At 41.9% G+C, this 18165-nt stretch overlaps 2 protein-coding genes across 2 annotated transcripts; both read right to left on the bottom strand.

Moving 5' to 3' along the window:
- Window positions 1–470: 470 nt before the first annotated feature.
- On the bottom strand, window positions 471–6101 carry clp1 (cleavage factor polyribonucleotide kinase subunit 1). Its single transcript, XM_048970628.1, has 6 exons — window positions 5975–6101; window positions 5398–5681; window positions 3532–3639; window positions 3219–3338; window positions 2922–3059; window positions 471–2207 (listed from the first exon to the last, which is right to left on the bottom strand). The coding sequence occupies exons 2-6, from the start codon at window positions 5671–5673 to the stop codon at window positions 1500–1502; spliced, it is 1350 nt and encodes a 449-aa protein (XP_048826585.1). The 5' UTR covers window positions 5674–5681; window positions 5975–6101; the 3' UTR covers window positions 471–1499.
- Window positions 6102–7901: 1800 nt separating this feature from the next.
- On the bottom strand, window positions 7902–10331 carry selenoh (selenoprotein H). Its single transcript, XM_048970690.1, has 5 exons — window positions 10215–10331; window positions 9364–9484; window positions 8893–9035; window positions 8326–8449; window positions 7902–8155 (listed from the first exon to the last, which is right to left on the bottom strand). Exons 1-4 carry the CDS (start codon window positions 10288–10290, stop codon window positions 8343–8345), a joined length of 447 nt encoding a protein of 148 aa, XP_048826647.1. The 5' UTR covers window positions 10291–10331; the 3' UTR covers window positions 7902–8155; window positions 8326–8342.
- Between the last annotated feature and the right edge of the window lie 7834 nt (window positions 10332–18165).

The raw sequence follows: 18165 nt of genomic DNA, 5'->3' as shown, positions 1-18165 counted from the left end.
AACCGGTCTCAAACAAAAGAGGATTTCTGAAAACTAAATAAAACATGAGTTTTGTCCTGAACATTTTCATTTGGAGATTGATTTGCGGTTTTACTAGTTTGGTGTGAATTATATAGTATTTTCGGCTATTTAAACGGTTTGACTATATTGGATGTTTTCTTTTGTAACTCTATCTTACTGCCTTTTATGAAGATATAATCTTTGGCAGATTTTGGGCATTGGATTCACTAGTATTCGTTTTTGTTTATTATTTCTAGCTGAACTAATTTGGTAAATATAAACTACAATCTCTTTCACAGGAAAATCTTTGTTCCCAAGCCTGACTAAAGTTATTTGTTGTTTTATAGATTTGATTAGTATATGAAAGCAGTATTAAATATTGGATACATGTGCCTCGGTCTTGGTATGAGATGGGCAGCATGACTGACAAAAGACTTAAAAAAAAATCACACTTCTTTAAAGATACCAGGTTGCTTGTAGATGTTATTATTTAATAACAGATTAAGTACATTGTTTAAAATTCCTCTGCCAGTTAGTGATAAGTAATGTTCCTACATATGGAAGGCCCGGTGTTTGAGTAAACAAAGGATGTATGATGAAAATGTCACCATAAAAGCTGTATCACTGTATCACTGGTATCACTGTAAAAGCTTCCCTATAAGGACACGAAAACCTGCAAAACCACAAATATCTGCCGCATCTTGTACAGTAAATGTCCTTTGACAGAATACAGGTGAAGTCTTTGGCGCCCTCTGCTGGTATATTCGGAAAACTACACTGAGACCCTGCATTACAATGGATCCAAATGCATTCCATTCAAAATTTCTGCGAGTTGTCTCAAAGGAAGTTTTTCCATTATTTCCAATTAAAAACAATTTATTTTCTTAAGAAAAACAAGCCAAACATACTTATCTGTATTTGTAAGTTGGTCATTTAACTCAATATTTTATATAAAACTTTTACATAGCTAATTTTCCACTGCAGTATATTGTATCTGACAAACTGGAAGATCAGATTCCTGTACGCAGAGAGCCACCTCTGACTTACAGCTTGTTATACGCCTGCACAAACTGCACAAAGTTGAAAGGGGAAAACTCACGGGTGTTTCTGCATCAATGGAAAAATATTTCACAAACTTCTAACCAGTAAGATGCAGAAACAAAAATGGATTGTGTACTTGGTGTTTTACCTGAACCAGCATGACTTCTTCTGTAAATATCCAATCGGTATATATATTAGTTAAACGCAACTTTGTATTCAAACAATAAAAGCATCTAAAGCAAAAAAAAAATCAGGTTAAAATATTTGACAAAAAAAAATCCGAATATAAAACCTGAAGTGGATTAGAAAAGCAGCATATTTCAGAGAATATGAGTCATCTAACAGCAGACCCAGAATTTGAACGCATTAGTGACTGGGTTAGGTGGATGAAAAGCATAGCCTTCTGCATAATTGACAACGTGGCTCTTCCCCCTTTCCGTTCCGATCCTCAGTTGGGTTCACTTGAGGTCAATAAACCGGATGTCCATGATGAGCAGTGTGTGTCTGGGCAGGGGGCGTGGGGCCGGTGACAGCACCGTCATCACCTGGGCCTGGGTGTCCACGGCCGTCACCACGATGAAGCCGCACACAGGGCTCTCCAGCACCCCCCTCCTCGGGCTCGATGACCCAGCCGCGCTCGCTTCCGCCTCGTCCTCCATGCAGCTCACGCTCAGCACGTGGTGCGTCAGGTCCCTCCCCGGTGTCACGGGGACCAGCTTCAGCTGGGTGTCGTCTTGAGACATCCCCAAGGGCAGACAGGAATCCGGGATGGAGGGGGCGCCGATCTTGTAGATGCGCACATCCGAGAAGCGCACGTCAAAGGCGTGGGGGTAGAAGGAGACCCCGCGGAACCCATAGAAGTACTCGCGGATCTTCTCGTCTCGCGTCTCCCGCCGGCAGTCCTTGGAGCGCTCCACCACCCCGCCCGACTTGGGCAGCAGGACGACCTTGACAAAGTGCGGCAGGTCGCGCTTCAGCTCATTGTAGAGCCGCTCCTGGTCCAGCACCAGCACCACGTCCACCTCGAACGCCGAGGCGCAGTGGACCAGAGCCTGGTAGCCTGAGCCTTTGACCCAGCCGCAGGTGTTGATGATGCAGCCGCCCACGCTGGCCTTCCGGTTCACTTCACAGCGCTGGGAGAAAACCTCCGCCAGGCTGGAGGTCAGCTGGAGGTAGAGGGAGACAACCCTGAGTACAATACACGCCAATAAACTACAAAACAGCTATAGGGACCAGAATGGACTCCTGCCAACCTACAATTGCAATTTAAATTTAAAGTGAAACAGACCAGAGGTTCTTAACCTATAGTAACAATGTGTGTCAATCATTTAAAAAGCGTATCCCTATCGCATAAAAATTTGGAATTACAATTACTACAAAGTAAAAAGAGCAACGATTTCTGGTCATGTTCTCTCAAAAACATCAATGAAAAAGCAATCGTATTAAAAAAGTATTAAAAAAGTATTAAAAAGTATATTACATTTTGAAGTGATCCATGGTAAATGTTTTTCAAAGATGGAAATCATCTAATTTATAGACGTTAGTTTATAGACGTAAAATCTGTTGTGCAATTAAATTTACTTCCTAAAATTTCAATTGTAATTAAAATTCTGCAGTTTTAGATGCTAATTTAACTATATAAATATAATGATTGATTCTCTTAATGAACCGAGTTAAACAATATCACACAAGCAGATTATGCTGAACTTTCCACCCTGCTACTTTGCTGACTGTGTATGCGGCTGAATTGTGGCTGGCACTAAGCCAGCGTGCTGCATGTATGACGGTCCAATAAAACCACAGAATGCATGTTCACATGCATGAACGCATGCGTTTGCCGTTCACTGTGGTGGTGAGGCGGCGATTCGGTCCCCTCCCACCTTGTTGTAGAGCTTGATGTTAGTTCCCGGTGTGGTGGAACCGAAGTGGAACACCAATGGGGCCTGGACGGAGAAGCCCTCTTCCACATCAGCTGGCCGCTCGATGCACAGGGCCGACACCGTGCCAGGGACGGACACCTGGAACGGCAGGAAGGACGTTTAAGGTTCCACTGTCTAAATCTGTGCAACACATCTTTGGGAAAAACAATGGCAAGCAGGAAAAGGTGGACCCCTCTTACGCTGAGGTCCATTACATTTGTAATACTGCCACAAAGAGGTTAAAGGCGCCAGACTCACAGCGCTCTGCCCCACGTCCAGCTCCACCAGGGTGGGGCGTCGCCCCAGCCGCACGGCGTAGCTCAGTAGCACCCGGCACACTGTGGATTTCCCCACATCTGTGGGACCTACCACCATCACCTAGGGATGAGAGCACTGCAGCTCACAAAGACATAACCTGATTATTTACCAATAGTCTTATCACTCTGAGTAAACAGATTTTTCTGTCAGTCTCACGCAGTCTAGCAAAACAAAACACTGGGCCGATGATCCACAGTATTGCTTACCTTGTCTGTTTGCAACCACACCCAGAAACACATACATCCAGACTTACCCGAGGCCCTCTCTCATTGTCCCTCTCAGCTTGTTGCCTCATCTGCTCCAGTGCAGCATGGGTATTCAAGTACAGAAGCATGGGGGTGTCCTTGGAGATATAGGCCACCTGGGTGGAAATTACAGACAGATGGAATAAAAATATACAGTCGTTGGCGAAAGTCTTGTCACATAAGGACATAGTAAAATAAAAAGGCATATAACTATTTCTAAATCAATCAATCGTTACAATAAATGGATCAATTTAATGTCAAGGGCTTTCACATTAATAACTGGGTGCAAAATTAAACAGTCAAAAAGTGTCCTGAAGTTCACAGCTCGTTAAAGTCCGTAACACCTGTTTTTGCAAGGACAAAGGTGTCGTTTAATGATTCAACCAATCACAGATTAGAGGTTCACCTGTTACAAATACTGTGATGAACATAATCCCACGTGTGTATTAAAAAGAACCCCAGCACACCAGACCTTCAGTTGAAGTGCAACCTGACTTCTGACAACATGCCAAAGATTCAACCACAGACCAAAGTGCTGATCATCAAACACTTGAAGACCAAGTCTGCCGCTGAGGTGGCAGACATCGTTAATGTATCTAAACGTCAAGTGGAGAGGATAAAAAAAAAAAAAGATATGAAGAAACTGGTGATGTTCATGACAAGCCCAGGTCAGGCAAAACCCCTAAGACAACTCTTTGAGAGGAGCGTTTGTCGCTTCAACAGTCCAGGGCCAATCCTCTGCAGCAGAGCTACATCGGAACTGGTCACCAGAAACCGCTGTGGATACAAGAACAGTTTCTCGAATTCTCGCACACAGTGGTCTCCATGGCCGGATTAGTGCTCAGAAACCAGCATTAACAAGGACACAACACAAAAAGTGTGTTGAATTTGCCAAGGCCCACAGCTTGCAGCAAGGATGGACAGTGGCAAAGTGGCAGAAGGTTAATTTTTCTGACAAATCATCCATTGAACTGCGTACCAAATGCCGCAAACACTGCAAGAGACCTGTTGGAACTTGCATGGACCCAAGATTCACCCAGAAAACAGTCAAGTTTGATGGAGGAAAAAAATCATGGTTTGGGGTTACATCCAGTATGGGGGTGTTCGAGAGATCTGCAGAGTGGATGGCAACATCAACAGCCTGAAGAATCAAGACATTCTTGCTGCCCATTACATTCCAAACCATGACAGGGCAAATTCTGCAGCAGGATGGCGTTCCCTCTCAAACTTCAGTCTCCACATTGAAGTTCCTGAAACTGAAGAGGATCAAGGTGCTCCAGGATTGGCCAGCCCAGTCACCAGACATGAACATTATTGAGCACGTCTGGGGTAAGATGAAGGAGCAGGCTTGGAAGATGAAACCAAAGAATCGCGACAAACTCTGGAAGTCCTGCAAGACTGCTTTCTTTGCCATTCCAGATGACTTCATCAACAAGTTATTTCAGTCATTGCCAAGACGTACGGATGAGGTCCTCCAAGCTCATGGAAGTCATACACTTTTTTTTTTCCCAAGGCACCATGACTTGTTATGGTGTTATTGTAGCATGTTTGTGTATTCTGAATAAAGTAGATGTATAATTTCTACATTATTTTTGTATATGACAAGACCTTTGTCCAGGCAAAAGTTGACCTTTCCGTCCTAATTCAATGATAAAACTCAATGAATGATGCAGAACTTTATTTTGGTATAATAAGCATAAACTAGAGGGATTTGCCGTTCTTAATCAGTTGGAATCAGAAATGACTTAACTACACGTCAAGTTATTATTTGTTGTTCCTACAACTTGGTTAAGCGACAAGACTTTTGTCAGGCACTGTAGATGTTAATTCAATAATCACAAGAAACTGCAAGAAGACTAACCAACATGTCATACCTCAGTTTTTCCTGTAAGTGACACGCTGCAGCCCTGCCAGGTAAACACAGCGATTTTCGACCCAGGCCCAAACGTGTACTTCTTGTTCCGATTTAACTCTGAGCCGAAGACCTCGGCCAATCCTGATAGCAGCTCCAGCTGGACCTTCTCTCCAGCCTCCACCTCGAAGCGTAGCTCGGTCTCTTTCTCCAGCTCGAACCGCACGCCACCTCCGCCCGAACCGCTTGAGGTCCCGACTCCTTCCTCACCCGATTTCTCGGAACCTTCCGTCGTCATGACTGCAGCTATAAAAATACGTTTTTTAAAACGCTGCGTCTACGAGAAAGATTAATTGCACGTAGAGCAATGTGAACAAATGGGACATTTGTACGACAACTATCCATTGTAATCAAACTGAACTTTGGCTAGTCTGTAATGAAATTCTACCGGTTAACTATTCGGGAGCAGTAAAATACAAAAGAATAACCCCGCCCCCCAAGAAAAAAAGAAAGAAGAAAACACTTAAACACAATTAAACTACACGATAGTATCTTAATTTGTTCGTTCAATAAAAGTATAACAGACAAGTTATACTTACTTTAATGAAAGCCCGTGCTCGCGATGCAGCAGGAACACGACGGGACCCTATACTGCACCTACGTCCGTCTCGGAATGATGACGTCACATAGATCTAAACCAATAGTCGATAACTTCGACTATGAGCGCTCAAATCTAAACATTTTGGGATTCCAGACAAGTATAGGGTTAAATACTTTGGTATCTTTCTTGGTAAAGATCAGACTTCCAGGATAACGGATAATAACACCCCTACAGTTACTTCCATGATAAAAAAAAATATATAATTTGTGGCTTGGAGGCATCTTTCAGCTATTGGCAGAACACTATTACTATGACTATTTTTAGAAGAATTTAACGCTATTGTCTTACACCTCTAAAACCAGGATTTGAGTTTCCACCATGGCTCCATGTGTAGGGAGTTTGCATATTCTCCCTAAGATGTCAGGGGGTTTCCTCCGCCAGTCCAAAAAGATGGTGAGGGGACTGGAGTTACCAAATTGCGTGTAGGTATGAATGCGCCCTGCGAGGGGTTGGTGCCCCGTCCTGGATTGTTCCCAGCTTTGCACCCAAAGGCTCTGGACACCTTGTGACCCTGATAAGTGGTTACAGAAAATGGATGGGCTATCAGTCTGTTTTCTTGTGGATTAATGCTTTTGAAAATGCTGTTTTCAAAGTTAAATGCGTTATAACATATTTAGAAAAACCTAATTTACTGGAATTCTATAAATACTCCCGTTTAATGAAATCATACTGATTGATTTTCTTTTAAAATGTAACTGCATCTACAAGTTATTTGTCAATCTTTCTAATTCCCAAAAATTATGCTGGTCACTGATGTACTCTCACCACCTTTCTTCGCATAGATATTATACAGAATAATCCAAGACAAAACCAACAGAAAAAGATTCTTTAAGAGATGGATTGATAAATTTGATAGATTAGTTTGTCGATTATTAAATTATGATTTTTATTGGTTTATGAAGAATTTATGAGTATCATGAACTAACATCATTGTCTTTGACACATGATTGAAAGGTGCTACAATTCTGTTACCGCCTGCTTTGAAGGGCAAGAATTGTACTCCATCTACAGGTTCCCCGAAGTACTGATTATCAGTAATAAAATCCCACAAACTCGCATAAATAGTATATCAACTGATAATTTTTTTTTATTCTACATACATTATTGTAAATTTGCTATTCAAAATTGAAATGACCGTTTCTAAAGCATTTTGCCGTCATATTTATATATTATAAGATTTAGTAAAAGCCCTACAGACACAAAAAGCATGTTTGGTGTCTAAAACGCATTTTTTTTTCTCTCCATTGTTTCCTATGTCATAGTTTTATTCTCCTAAACACTTTGTAAAATGTTTCAAGCACCAGATTTATTTTTCTAAGGGAATTGTTGCAAATCTGAAAACAAAACATTAAAGCCACCCTATTATTTCCAGATGGTTTACAAAAGCTAGCTATAAATTATATCAAATGTGAATGACACTTTGGCACAGAAGACATCCCTGATCCAAATTACACCTGGACGCTAAACCAGAGGTTCCAAACCAATTTCCCCAGGGACCAAATTCCATCAGCAACACAAAGCCAAGGTCTAGGGGGGGGAAATGTCCACTGAGAGGAGATAATCAATTGCGTGATCTGGATTCAATTTTGTTTCGATCCGGATGCAGACCAGAGTCTACCAGATGGTTACCACTGCTTTAAACCAATATGATTTTTAAACTGTTGGATTTTACACCAGAGGAACTGTATTTGAACAATTATGTAAATATTCTCATTTTTTTTTTTTTTAGCCGTTTAGCTTTTTTTCCCTCCATACACCTATGTTTCACATACCTTTTTGACAGTCACAGGCACTGTCAAGGGGAAAAGGGTCCATTTAAATAGGAGACATTCTAAAATGATACTGTTAAAGAATTTTTCAAAAAATAATTTTATAAACAGAAGTCCTTTATTTTCCATTGACATAAAAGCACACGTTTTTAGCATCTACTCAAAAAAAAAAAAATGAAAGCACATCACTACGACATGTTAATTGGGAATAACATATGGAACTAGTGACTCCACCATCAAGGTCCGATGCATGAGGCAGCAAGATCCTCAAAGGAATAACTGGGCAACTTCCCATTCATTAGTCCTCATCATAATGCAGCCAATGACAAGGCACCTCAGGAGATGACTGGCTGTAAGGAATAACAAAACAGCATGACTATGAATACAAAGTACAAAGCTTGACATTATCTGAAATGACAAGAGTTAACTTTATACAGCTTCTAAGAAAGAGTGAAATAACTCCTCAAGGGTTTCTGGAAGTTTTCACATTCAAGTGATAATTTGCTTTGGATGATTTTACCGTCTGTTCACTACTCCTTACTGACTCTTCAGTGCCTCCTCCAGGGCAGATACCACCACTGCAGGATCAGGGAATTTGAGTTTGCGAGGGGGTCCTTTCTTCAATCCCGACCAAAGACACACTTCTGTGAAAGTAAAAATGAGGACAGCATATCCAAAGAGATGCATCAGGCTCATCTTTTTGGTTCAGTCTTTTCACGTTCCCTTCGTTAGAAGCAAATCTGCACATTTGCAGCTTATTTTTTTACTTAGACGAAGCCTTACATACTTACACAGGAATTTCCAAATTTATTCCACAAGCAGCACGTGACTTAGATGTATCCAAAGAAATATTCAAATGTCTACAACGAGGTTTCATATGATGATTTATTACATTCAGAATTCCGATTTTTAAATTTATGCTTCCGAACTAAGCAGACCATCACATATCAAAACATTTTTAGATTATTTCGAAACACCAAATTAAGCAAGCCACCTTTTCATGAAACCAGTTCTGTAACACCCCCCCCAGATGGCCGGACAATTCCAGCTGACCCCATCTACCCGTGATCTCCCACCTGCCACTCACCTTCACCCTTGAGAAAGAGTATGACCTCAAAGCTGTTGCGCCTGGGCTTCTGGGGGTTAAGCTGCACCTCCAAGTCAGAGCGGGCTTCCGCAAGGGCAGCTCTCACCCCCTCCGCATGACGCCTGTAAACTTGTCAGCTTTTACTGCATCAAACGGTATAAGGAACACAATTAGTAACACAGTTATTAACACAATCCATATCATAGCAACTGTTATTACTCAACAGTAAGGTGCTTATTTTACTTTTACATTTGTGTCACTGTGTATTTTACAGCAGGAAATTCAGATCAAGTGCATCTTTTAATAAGCATGACAGCCACATACTTTTGGGGGGTGGGCCAGATAGCTCCCTTCAGAAAGTATATCAAGAACAAGTACTTAAGAGTTAGTTAGACGTGATTGAGGTAGTGGTTTAAGGACAGTAAGATGTGTTAAGGAGAAAACTAAGATTGTTTTTGCAAGGCTGCTGACCAGTGCTCAATGACAATCCTCTGCCCCTCCTCTTCCACCTGCATTTCCTCCTCATTCACTTTCTTCCTTTTAATGTCTTCTCCCGCTCCCCCAGGAGAAGCCTTCCGCTTCTGCCTAGCAGCTGTGGACGAAATGAGACACTGCAACAAAATACAGCAAGACCGCAGTAACCGAGGCTTCAACATGAACCCAACGCGGCATAAACGGTGGCTGAGAAGCAGGCTGGGACTGTGCTACACTGGAAATAAGATGGCAGTGTACCGACTGCATGTTTAGGTATTTAACTCCTGAAAGAGATGCCTGCGTTTAGCTTTGCACATTGACTGAGCACCATACTTGTGCACTGATTTCTAAATTCTAACCACTTTCAAGTAAATCCGTATGTAAATCTATGGCAGTTCCCACTCCGATACTTCTCCTCTGGACAGATCTACAAACTCTACGCCCTACTTCCCTTCATTTCACCAGAGTAGGCAACTACGTCTGAAAGCACTGTTTGTAGCTCGGCATCCGCTCATCTGTCACGTGTCTTTTTAGTTTAGAGTTCCCAAACACGATCCTACCCGAATTCGCACCAGATTTGAATGGTGATTGACTAATCCTAGTTCGTCAGAGCATAATGAAATTTATCTTATTCTATAAGCTTTCAACATACATCTCGAGCACCCTTCTCTCGTTCAACCCAGTCTGACGGGAACCCACATGATTGCCTATAACCCTTAAACACAATACTATTTTGCTTTAATAATGAACTACTAATATACCTAGCATAATACCTTAAAATAATTATACGTGCAAATTTTACATGTGTCTGGTTTAACCATTTTTATCTAACTAGTAAGCAAATTCACCTGCTTTGGAACGCGATGCCATATTCAGTCGCATAAACAAAACGCGCTCGCGCGCTCCTCCGACCGGAAACGGCATGTTCCATTACCGTAAAAAAATAGGGGTGGGATAGATCGATCCATTTGAAGTAACAAAGAACCCTAACATTCGGGAAACTATATAAATATGGATACTATAATGCAGCAATTAAACGTTTTTAAGTTGAACATTAAATTAATTGGCTCTGGAGATAGTCATCCCGAAGTATTTATCCTTTAATTTTGATTGGTCTTTATATTTTGAGTAAAATAACCATGTGATTTGCCCAAAGCCGACTAGCCGATTTATGAGTAGTTGTCATATGACTTTCCCATGCAGAATACCTGCCTCCGAACAGAATACCTCAAAAAAAATACACATCTCGGGAACTCAAGGCTTCTCCATGAGATTTCATGTGGAAAGCTGGTATGCAACTAAAAGCTTTTCTGCCCTTAATGAAAAAAAAGGAACATTCTTTCATGTACTAATGGACAGACTACTTTAGTCTCCGGTCCTCAGACGTCTGCTTTAGGTTTAGCAAACCACTTAAATAACTTGCTGATGTCCAATATTACATTTTTTAAAATTTCATTCTCTTGTTTACAAGGATTAGGCCTATTCATACAAGATGGTATCTATCGTGCCATGTTTATGTTGAAGGATGGATGAAAGAGCAAGTAAGTGCCAGGTGGAGCATAATCCGCCCGTGGGAAAGGCAAATATCGGAGCGTTATATTTAGCAGAATAAGACTGGAAATCAGTGCATTTCCGATCAAAACGTGTGAGACTAAAAACGAAGAATATACAGTCAATCAGCTTGTCTCTATCAGCGAGCAACACTGAACAATACTTTGCAGCTAACAAATACCCAAACATTCCCAAACATGATGTTTTTAGAGCAGTTTTAGATTTCAGAAATGAGGTCTCCAAGACGAACACATTAAGCATTAAATTTTCAATACTTAAAGCTGAGAGCTGCTATTAGACCTCGAAATGGCTATTTGGATAGGTCATTTTGAGTAGTAAACGTCATGTCTTAGCAGTAATGAAGCTGTTTTCGTCTTGGGATTTAGAATCGGAGTATTAAGTTTGACAAATATGTTAAATTGAGGATCTGTAGATTACCTGTATTAATTTCCCAAAGTGCTGTAAAAACGGCAGTTTTATTAAGTCATTAGTTGCTGTTTTTTTTGCAGTGGCCGTAACAGGGTACTGTTTTTAAACTTCAGGTGAGAAAATCCACAGATCTCTCATTTCTATCCTGGATGATAACATTCGCTCAGATAGTAATGTTGACTGCGTGAAGCTGAAGATCATAACAATCCATTGCTTAACATTGATGTAGTTTCAATGAGTAGCTAAATTAAACACTCACACAGTGAACAAAATTTCAATTAATTGGAAAACTGGGTTGTCACTTCCTCTAGGATTAATGTGACTGAGCTGTGAATTTTTTTAACTTAAATGTCACGACAGTGAGCCTTTGAGCCATAGTTCTGAAAAACTAATTTTGCACTGACTTTTGTACGGAACTCAGTGACGAGACCACTGACTTTCCTTAAATCAGGTCAGTTTCCTGTAGGTGGTCAGTCTGTCTTCAACCTACTGTTAGGATGTATGGTTTTGTAGAAATGAGTAACGTCATTGATGTAAGAGATCATGTGGGAATTTAAATACAAGATCAGAGAAAACAACCGGTGGTCTAAAACCCTCCTTGTATTAATTTCATGAAAATGCAGAGCTGGAAAAAAACCAGAGATAACAATGTTTTACTGGAAACAATCTTTGTGAGCCAGACCAAAATAAATCTCAGGAAAAAAGCTGCTGGAAATTAAAAAAGCTTCATAAAAAGATTTCTGATAGGTTTTATGGTTTCATGATTATGAAAAACAACTGTGACACTAAATGCATTAAAGATGTTACCAAGAACATCGAGTCCTTCTAGATGTAGATGCTCAGGGCTCATCGCTGCTTGTTTGCGTGAGAAATTTTTGAATTTTAAGAGTGAAACATATTTTAAGGTTGAGGAAAAGTTGAATCTACTCTGGCATCTAGATTTAGTATTGATAAGATGTGAAGGGTGGTATTGACAAGTTTGTTTCTGAAGGATTTTAAGGAGACATCCATCCAACTTCTAACCACTGATCCTGGTAAGGGTCACCAGGAGTCTGGGACACACACTGGATGTGGTACGCACTGCATGGGGCACACACTGGATGGGACACACACTGGATGTGGTACGCACTGCATGGGGCACGCACTGCATGGGGCACACACTGGATGGGACACACACTGGATGTGGTACGCACTGCATGGGGCACACACTGGATGGTGCAGACACTGGATGAGACGCACACTGGATGGTGCAGACACTGGATGGGACGCCGGTCCATTGCAGGGTGCAAATACACTCACACGCTATGGGTACTTTCCACACTGATTAGCCTAACAGGTTCATGTACTGTATAGGAGCTAGCATGAAAGAAACTCATGATTCTACAGAGTATGTACTAACTGCAGTAGCAGATTCCTCTGCCACAGTACATTGAAATGGACCAATACTGGGGCCAGGATTAAAGGAAGGCTCTTACAAACACCTTGGATTGTGGAAATATGATGCTGGATTGTAACAATGTGATTGTTGTTCCTGGCGAATCTTCTACAATACCTTAGAGTAACTCACATACGCAACCAGTTAGTGGCTGAACTTCAGCTTAGAGCATGTTGTTCTTTATTACCTAGGATTCTAGATTAATGAAATTGTACACAATTGCTTTTTTTTTAATATTAATACCAGATTATTTTCCAGTTTTTGTTTTTGTTAAATGTGTCCACTAGGAGGCAATATAACACAGCCGTTTCTAAGCATTTTTACATTTTTATTTAAATGCACCTAGATTCTATGGTTGGTTTTAATGCAAACAAAATGAATGGAAGTCATATTGGATGAATAGACTGAGATTGGCATAGTGGAGATTAAATACTGATGGGAAGATTTTTAAAAATAAAGATTTTCGTCGAATTGGTTCTCATTACCATTATTTCAGCATGTAACGAAATGCCCAGCCTGACACCCAGAATGCTGCACACTTACATGGAGAGTTGGTGCTTTAGAGACATCAAGCCTAACAGCATGATTTTGGCTTGCAGAAGGACACCCTCGCAACATGGGGAGAGCATGGGAGCTTGCTGTCACACGCACAGCAGGGTTTAGGATTCAAACCCCCTACAACAGAGCTGTGAGGCACCAGTACTAGTCACTGAGCTACCTTGTCACCCAATATACAGTACTATTTAAAAAGGAAAGCTATTTTTTAGCTATACAAAATGCTGGTAAATATAACGCGAAGTGCTGTTTTTATTATCTTTACAGGTCCATTTATCTGCATATGTGTCCTCAAACCTCTTAACTATCTCCCCATGCCCTCTTCCCCAACCATCTCACCATAACATCTCACCATATCTTCTCTCCATGAACTCCTCAAACACCTCCCCCGTCCTCCCCTCAGACCATCTCCTAAAATACAACTTCTTGCTTCTTCTTGAAACTTCAACGTGCTGTGAGCTCACAAGCTAGAAGGACAAACGCAGCTGCGAAATAAAGGGGGGGGGGGTGTCCAGCAGGGTATCTGTTCCATATTAATGTATAAGAATGCGAAGAGGCTGGTGTGCAGCTTAGTGGATCAGAGTGCTGTGTCTGTGATCAGAAGGTTGTTGGTTCAAATCCCTGGGTCAGCAGAGTGATTTCACGTTCTCAAAAACATGTCACTTAACACTGTCTGCTTTATTCATCTTCCATAGTCCTACACAATGTCGATGGGTTCCAGAAAATATCTAAGACACAAAGTAGGGAACAACACAGGATGATGTCGTTGAGCACATTCACACCTACAGACAACTTAGCTCTGATAAATAAGATATAAAAATGTATACAGGCCAATGTGCTCGGTAACTAAGAAGTATGTATACAAAGAGGCTCTAGATTATGAGTCAGATTAACTCCTGCTTGAAAAGGAGTTTGCAGTCTTTAGGAATGGACAGTAAGCACTATGCGGGGAGATGACACTGAATGGAAAAAATAAAGACTTTGACGCAGGAATGAGGCAGGAACACGTATCGTCTGACATCAGGAACAGCACTGTTTTATATTTAGATTATTATCATTATTTTTGCTACCAAATGCTGGCATCAAAAATAGACAAGAAAGAAACAGAAACAGCATGTAGGAAGAAAGAACCTAAAACCATAATCATGTATCAAGCCATAACTTAATCATAGTGATTAGAAGACTAAAGAGATCGCAATCTAAGCAGAGCCAGGGCACGGGCAGGAGGGGAGGGGGGGGGCAGCATTTGTTAGGAGAAGCACAGGGGGGAAGGAAGGAAAGCAGCTTAAGAGATGAACAGGGCAGTGCTGACATCTAGGGTATAAGACGAGAACAGATGGAGAGAAGCAAACTTTCTAATTGTGCATTTCCCCAGTCTACTAATTTTGGAATTATTTCTGGGTAAAAGGTGAATACAAAACACTTAGTTAGCCATGTTAAGCGGGGGCAGCGTCTGGCTCGGTGTGTTACGAGTCCGTGTGGTCGGCAAAGTACTCATATCAGTGTTGGGCCCCTGGAAAAAGCCGTAAAAACGGCAAAGAAACATATTATGATCATGATCAGGGTAAGTAAATAAGTGGGACGTTCATGGGTGTTATAATGGTTTAGTGTCACCACACCTGATTAGGGTTGGGGTGCATGTTCTTCCTGTGTTGCTGAGGTTTCCTTGCATCAGGGGTCTCCAACTCCGGTCCTGGAGAGCTGCTGTCCAGTAGGTTTTCTATCCCACCTGGCTTCCGATGAGCCGCACCTGTTCCTGGTGTTTACCTGAGAGCAGGTGTGATTCATCAGAAGCCGGGTAGGATAGAAAACCTACTGGACGGTAGCCCTCCAGGACCGGAGTTGGAGACCCCTGCCTTACATTACTTAAGGCACTATGGTCCTGGGATAGGTGCCAGGTCTGCCACAATCTTGTATCACAGTGGTGGGGAACCTGATGCATAGGGAGTCTGTGCGGGTTTTTGAGGTCACCTCTTAATCGGCCAATAGCAGTGGGTCCCCGGGACTGGAGTTGAGAACCACTCTTATTATTGGCTGATCGAGAGGTCATGCCAAAAACTGGCCCTCCATGGAACTGGTTCCCCACCCCTGCTCTATCAGATAAGCGGCCAAAGATGGTTGTTGATTTAAGTCTTAGCAAAACACTTGGTAGCTGATGTCTTAGAAGGAAAATTCAAAAGACTGCAACCCACACGAACCATTTTCCTTCCAATCGCACACACACACAATGCAGGCCTTTGATCTCATGCTCCCTTTCTGCTCCTACATTCTGCCAATTTGTATTAATAAACCCTGAATATGTCCACTGGTCACCAGTTATGGACAGCTGAGCTCTTTCTCCACCCGCAGGGCCCCCCCGTCCCCCGTGCTTACCTCACGCGGGTGACGCAGCATCAGGAGAGCCCCGCGCGAGGGGGAAGGCAGTCCGCCCTTCCATTTCTGAGCTATATTTAGATCATAGAACGTATGAGAGTGGGCAGAGTAAGGCAGTCGACGTAATGACGGCCGATAAAAATGCAGTTTGTTACTGTAGCATCTGCTACATATAGATTCAGTTCTGTATTAGCGATGCTTAAGAAATTTCCAATATTGAATTTTGAGTTCATCCTGTTTGCACCACATGTCTGTAGTAGGGTAAATGTTAGGTTGAAGAAACTGTTATTAATCATTTGTTATCATTTCTGTATAATCAGCAATGAGTGTAAATATGTATATACATTATTTTGTTTTTCTTTACCTTCATAATTTAGATTATATTAGTTTACACGTATCCTGAGCACGTGTTTAAATAGTTGTCCACCTGAGGAAAACCACAACTTCTTCTTACTCTCACAGTCCTTTCTTTGTTCTCACTCCAAGACCCCTGCCCCCCATCGACTATAAATGAAGGTGCCAAGGGGAACCACCCTTTGTAACACATTCCTTTGTAGCCTAGCATGCAGAGAGTGTGGTTACCCTTGTGCAAGTAAAACTCTAAGTGTGTTGTCTCGTAATTAATGGTGTGTACAGAGTTGGAGTGGAAAGCCTGTCGCTTTCTCCAACATATACTGTATTGTAGTTTGGTCCTGTGTGCAGAGTTGGAGTGGAAAGCCTGACGCTTTCTCCAACATATAATTTGGTCCTTCGAGCCGGATCCGAGGACACCTGACGACATCGCCAGCACGCCGAGAGGAGCGACACTGAAGCCTGCCGGCAGCCACTCGGAGACGGGTGCAAAAAAGACCTGTGACGTGAATTCGTCATCAGGCCGGTGGTTAGAACTGCGCTCGACGTCTGGTGATGTCTGACGGACCTCGGTGGCGGAACACAGGCACACGGGACAGGTGAGACAACAAAGGTTATTCAGCGAAATAACCGGGTCAATTGACGTGGGTTAGGCTTAGCCGTAATTAAGCAGAAAAGGGGTTAGGCTTAGCCGTAATTAAGCAGAAAAGGGGTTAGGCTTAGCCGTAATTAAGCGAAGTATGAACATGCATGTATTGTGTGAATGACTGGACTAAGACTATTATAGAGGCTTAGAGTTGCTTCTGTCAGTCCATTTCTTATTTTGCCTGGTGGGAAAGAAGTACTGGTGATTGAGGGATCAAGGACGGGTTTCATCCCAGAAAACCGATACCGCTGCACGAACAGCGTGCAGTAGAAGGCCGTATTGGTGTCCTCCCATATATCTCGTACCAGTGAAATTCCACCCAGGACTTGTGTAATGCGCAGAAGGTAGTTAAAAAAAAAAAAGGGTAAAAATGGGAAAGAATCAAAGTAAGAGGATTGAACTAGAGGGAGATGAGAAGTTTATGGAAGGATATAAACCAGGTTCAGGACAAATAAGTAATCGGAGGTGGAGAAAAAAACATGGGTTTGAAGGGAAACTCCACACTCCAGATATCTTAAAATTACAAGGAAATTTAAAACTAGAAATGTTACAAACCTTGAAGAAAGGAAAATTGGAGAAAAGGAAAAAAGAATATAAGTATTCAGATAATTGGTTGGAACAAAGTAAGTTAAGAGATGTACGTACAAAGCAGAAAAAGGATGATAGAAAGGATAAATTAACTGCAGCCGCTCTAGTCACTTTAGATGATGAGACGGTGGCCAAAACAGAAAGTAGAGAAAATAGACCACCAATACCGCCACTATTGCCTGCCCCCATGCAACCCGTAGATAGAAGGGAAATAAAACAACCATCAGCTATGGGCACAATACCAAAGAAGCCATCAGCTCCTCCTTCTTCCCCCATTATAACTAGGAGTAGAGATCCTACGTTATACCCGGTGCGCGATCTAGCTACTGCTAAGGTTCGATGGCATCCGCTAAATGAAGGCATTGATATTGATAGTGAAGAGGAAGAAATAGAATTACAATGCCCCCTAGTGAAGGTGGCAAACCCTAATAGAGAGCCAGATGGAGGACCTGAAACAATGTTAGTCTATAGACCATGGACAGCTGAAGATAGAACGGCAGCATTAAAGGGAATACCTCCTGTTGATGAAGGGGTACCAGAATTTTGGACAGCAATATTGGAACTACAGAGCAGTTTCCACCTGAATGGTAGAGAAATGTTCCAATGTTTAAGACAGCTGTTCAATCATAAATGGGGAAGAGTAGCAGGAGACTTTACTGGTCATGGACCAGACAATCAACCACTTGCACATAATTCACAAGCTCTGCAACAGAGTATGCAGCAATTACATGAAAGGATAGAGACAGTGTTTATGAGACGAGCAGATTATGGCAGAATTGCACAATGCAAGCAAAAAGATGGAGAAGAGCCAGAGGATTTTATGGACAGGATGCGAGTGGTGTTTAGAGGGAATTCAGGAATTCCTCATAAT

This window comes from Brienomyrus brachyistius, chromosome 12 (genome assembly GCF_023856365.1).
Source record: "Brienomyrus brachyistius isolate T26 chromosome 12, BBRACH_0.4, whole genome shotgun sequence".
NCBI lineage: Eukaryota > Metazoa > Chordata > Actinopteri > Osteoglossiformes > Mormyridae > Brienomyrus > Brienomyrus brachyistius.
The sequence above is the reverse complement of the archived record's forward strand: the minus strand, read 5'-3'. Positions and strand labels throughout refer to the sequence as shown.

Excerpts from the sequence above, each read along its gene's own strand:
- clp1 (XM_048970628.1), bottom strand. The coding sequence starts at position 5,673 with ATGACGACGGAAGGTTCCGAGAAATCGGGTGAGGAAGGAGTCGGGACC. Across the intron at positions 3,339-3,531 it reads ACAATGAGAGAGGGCCTCGG|GTGATGGTGGTAGGTCCCAC; the intron begins GTAAGTCTGGAT and ends TCTCATCCCTAG. Across the intron at positions 3,060-3,218 it reads TGGACGTGGGGCAGAGCGCT|GTGTCCGTCCCTGGCACGGT; the intron begins GTGAGTCTGGCG and ends CTGCCGTTCCAG.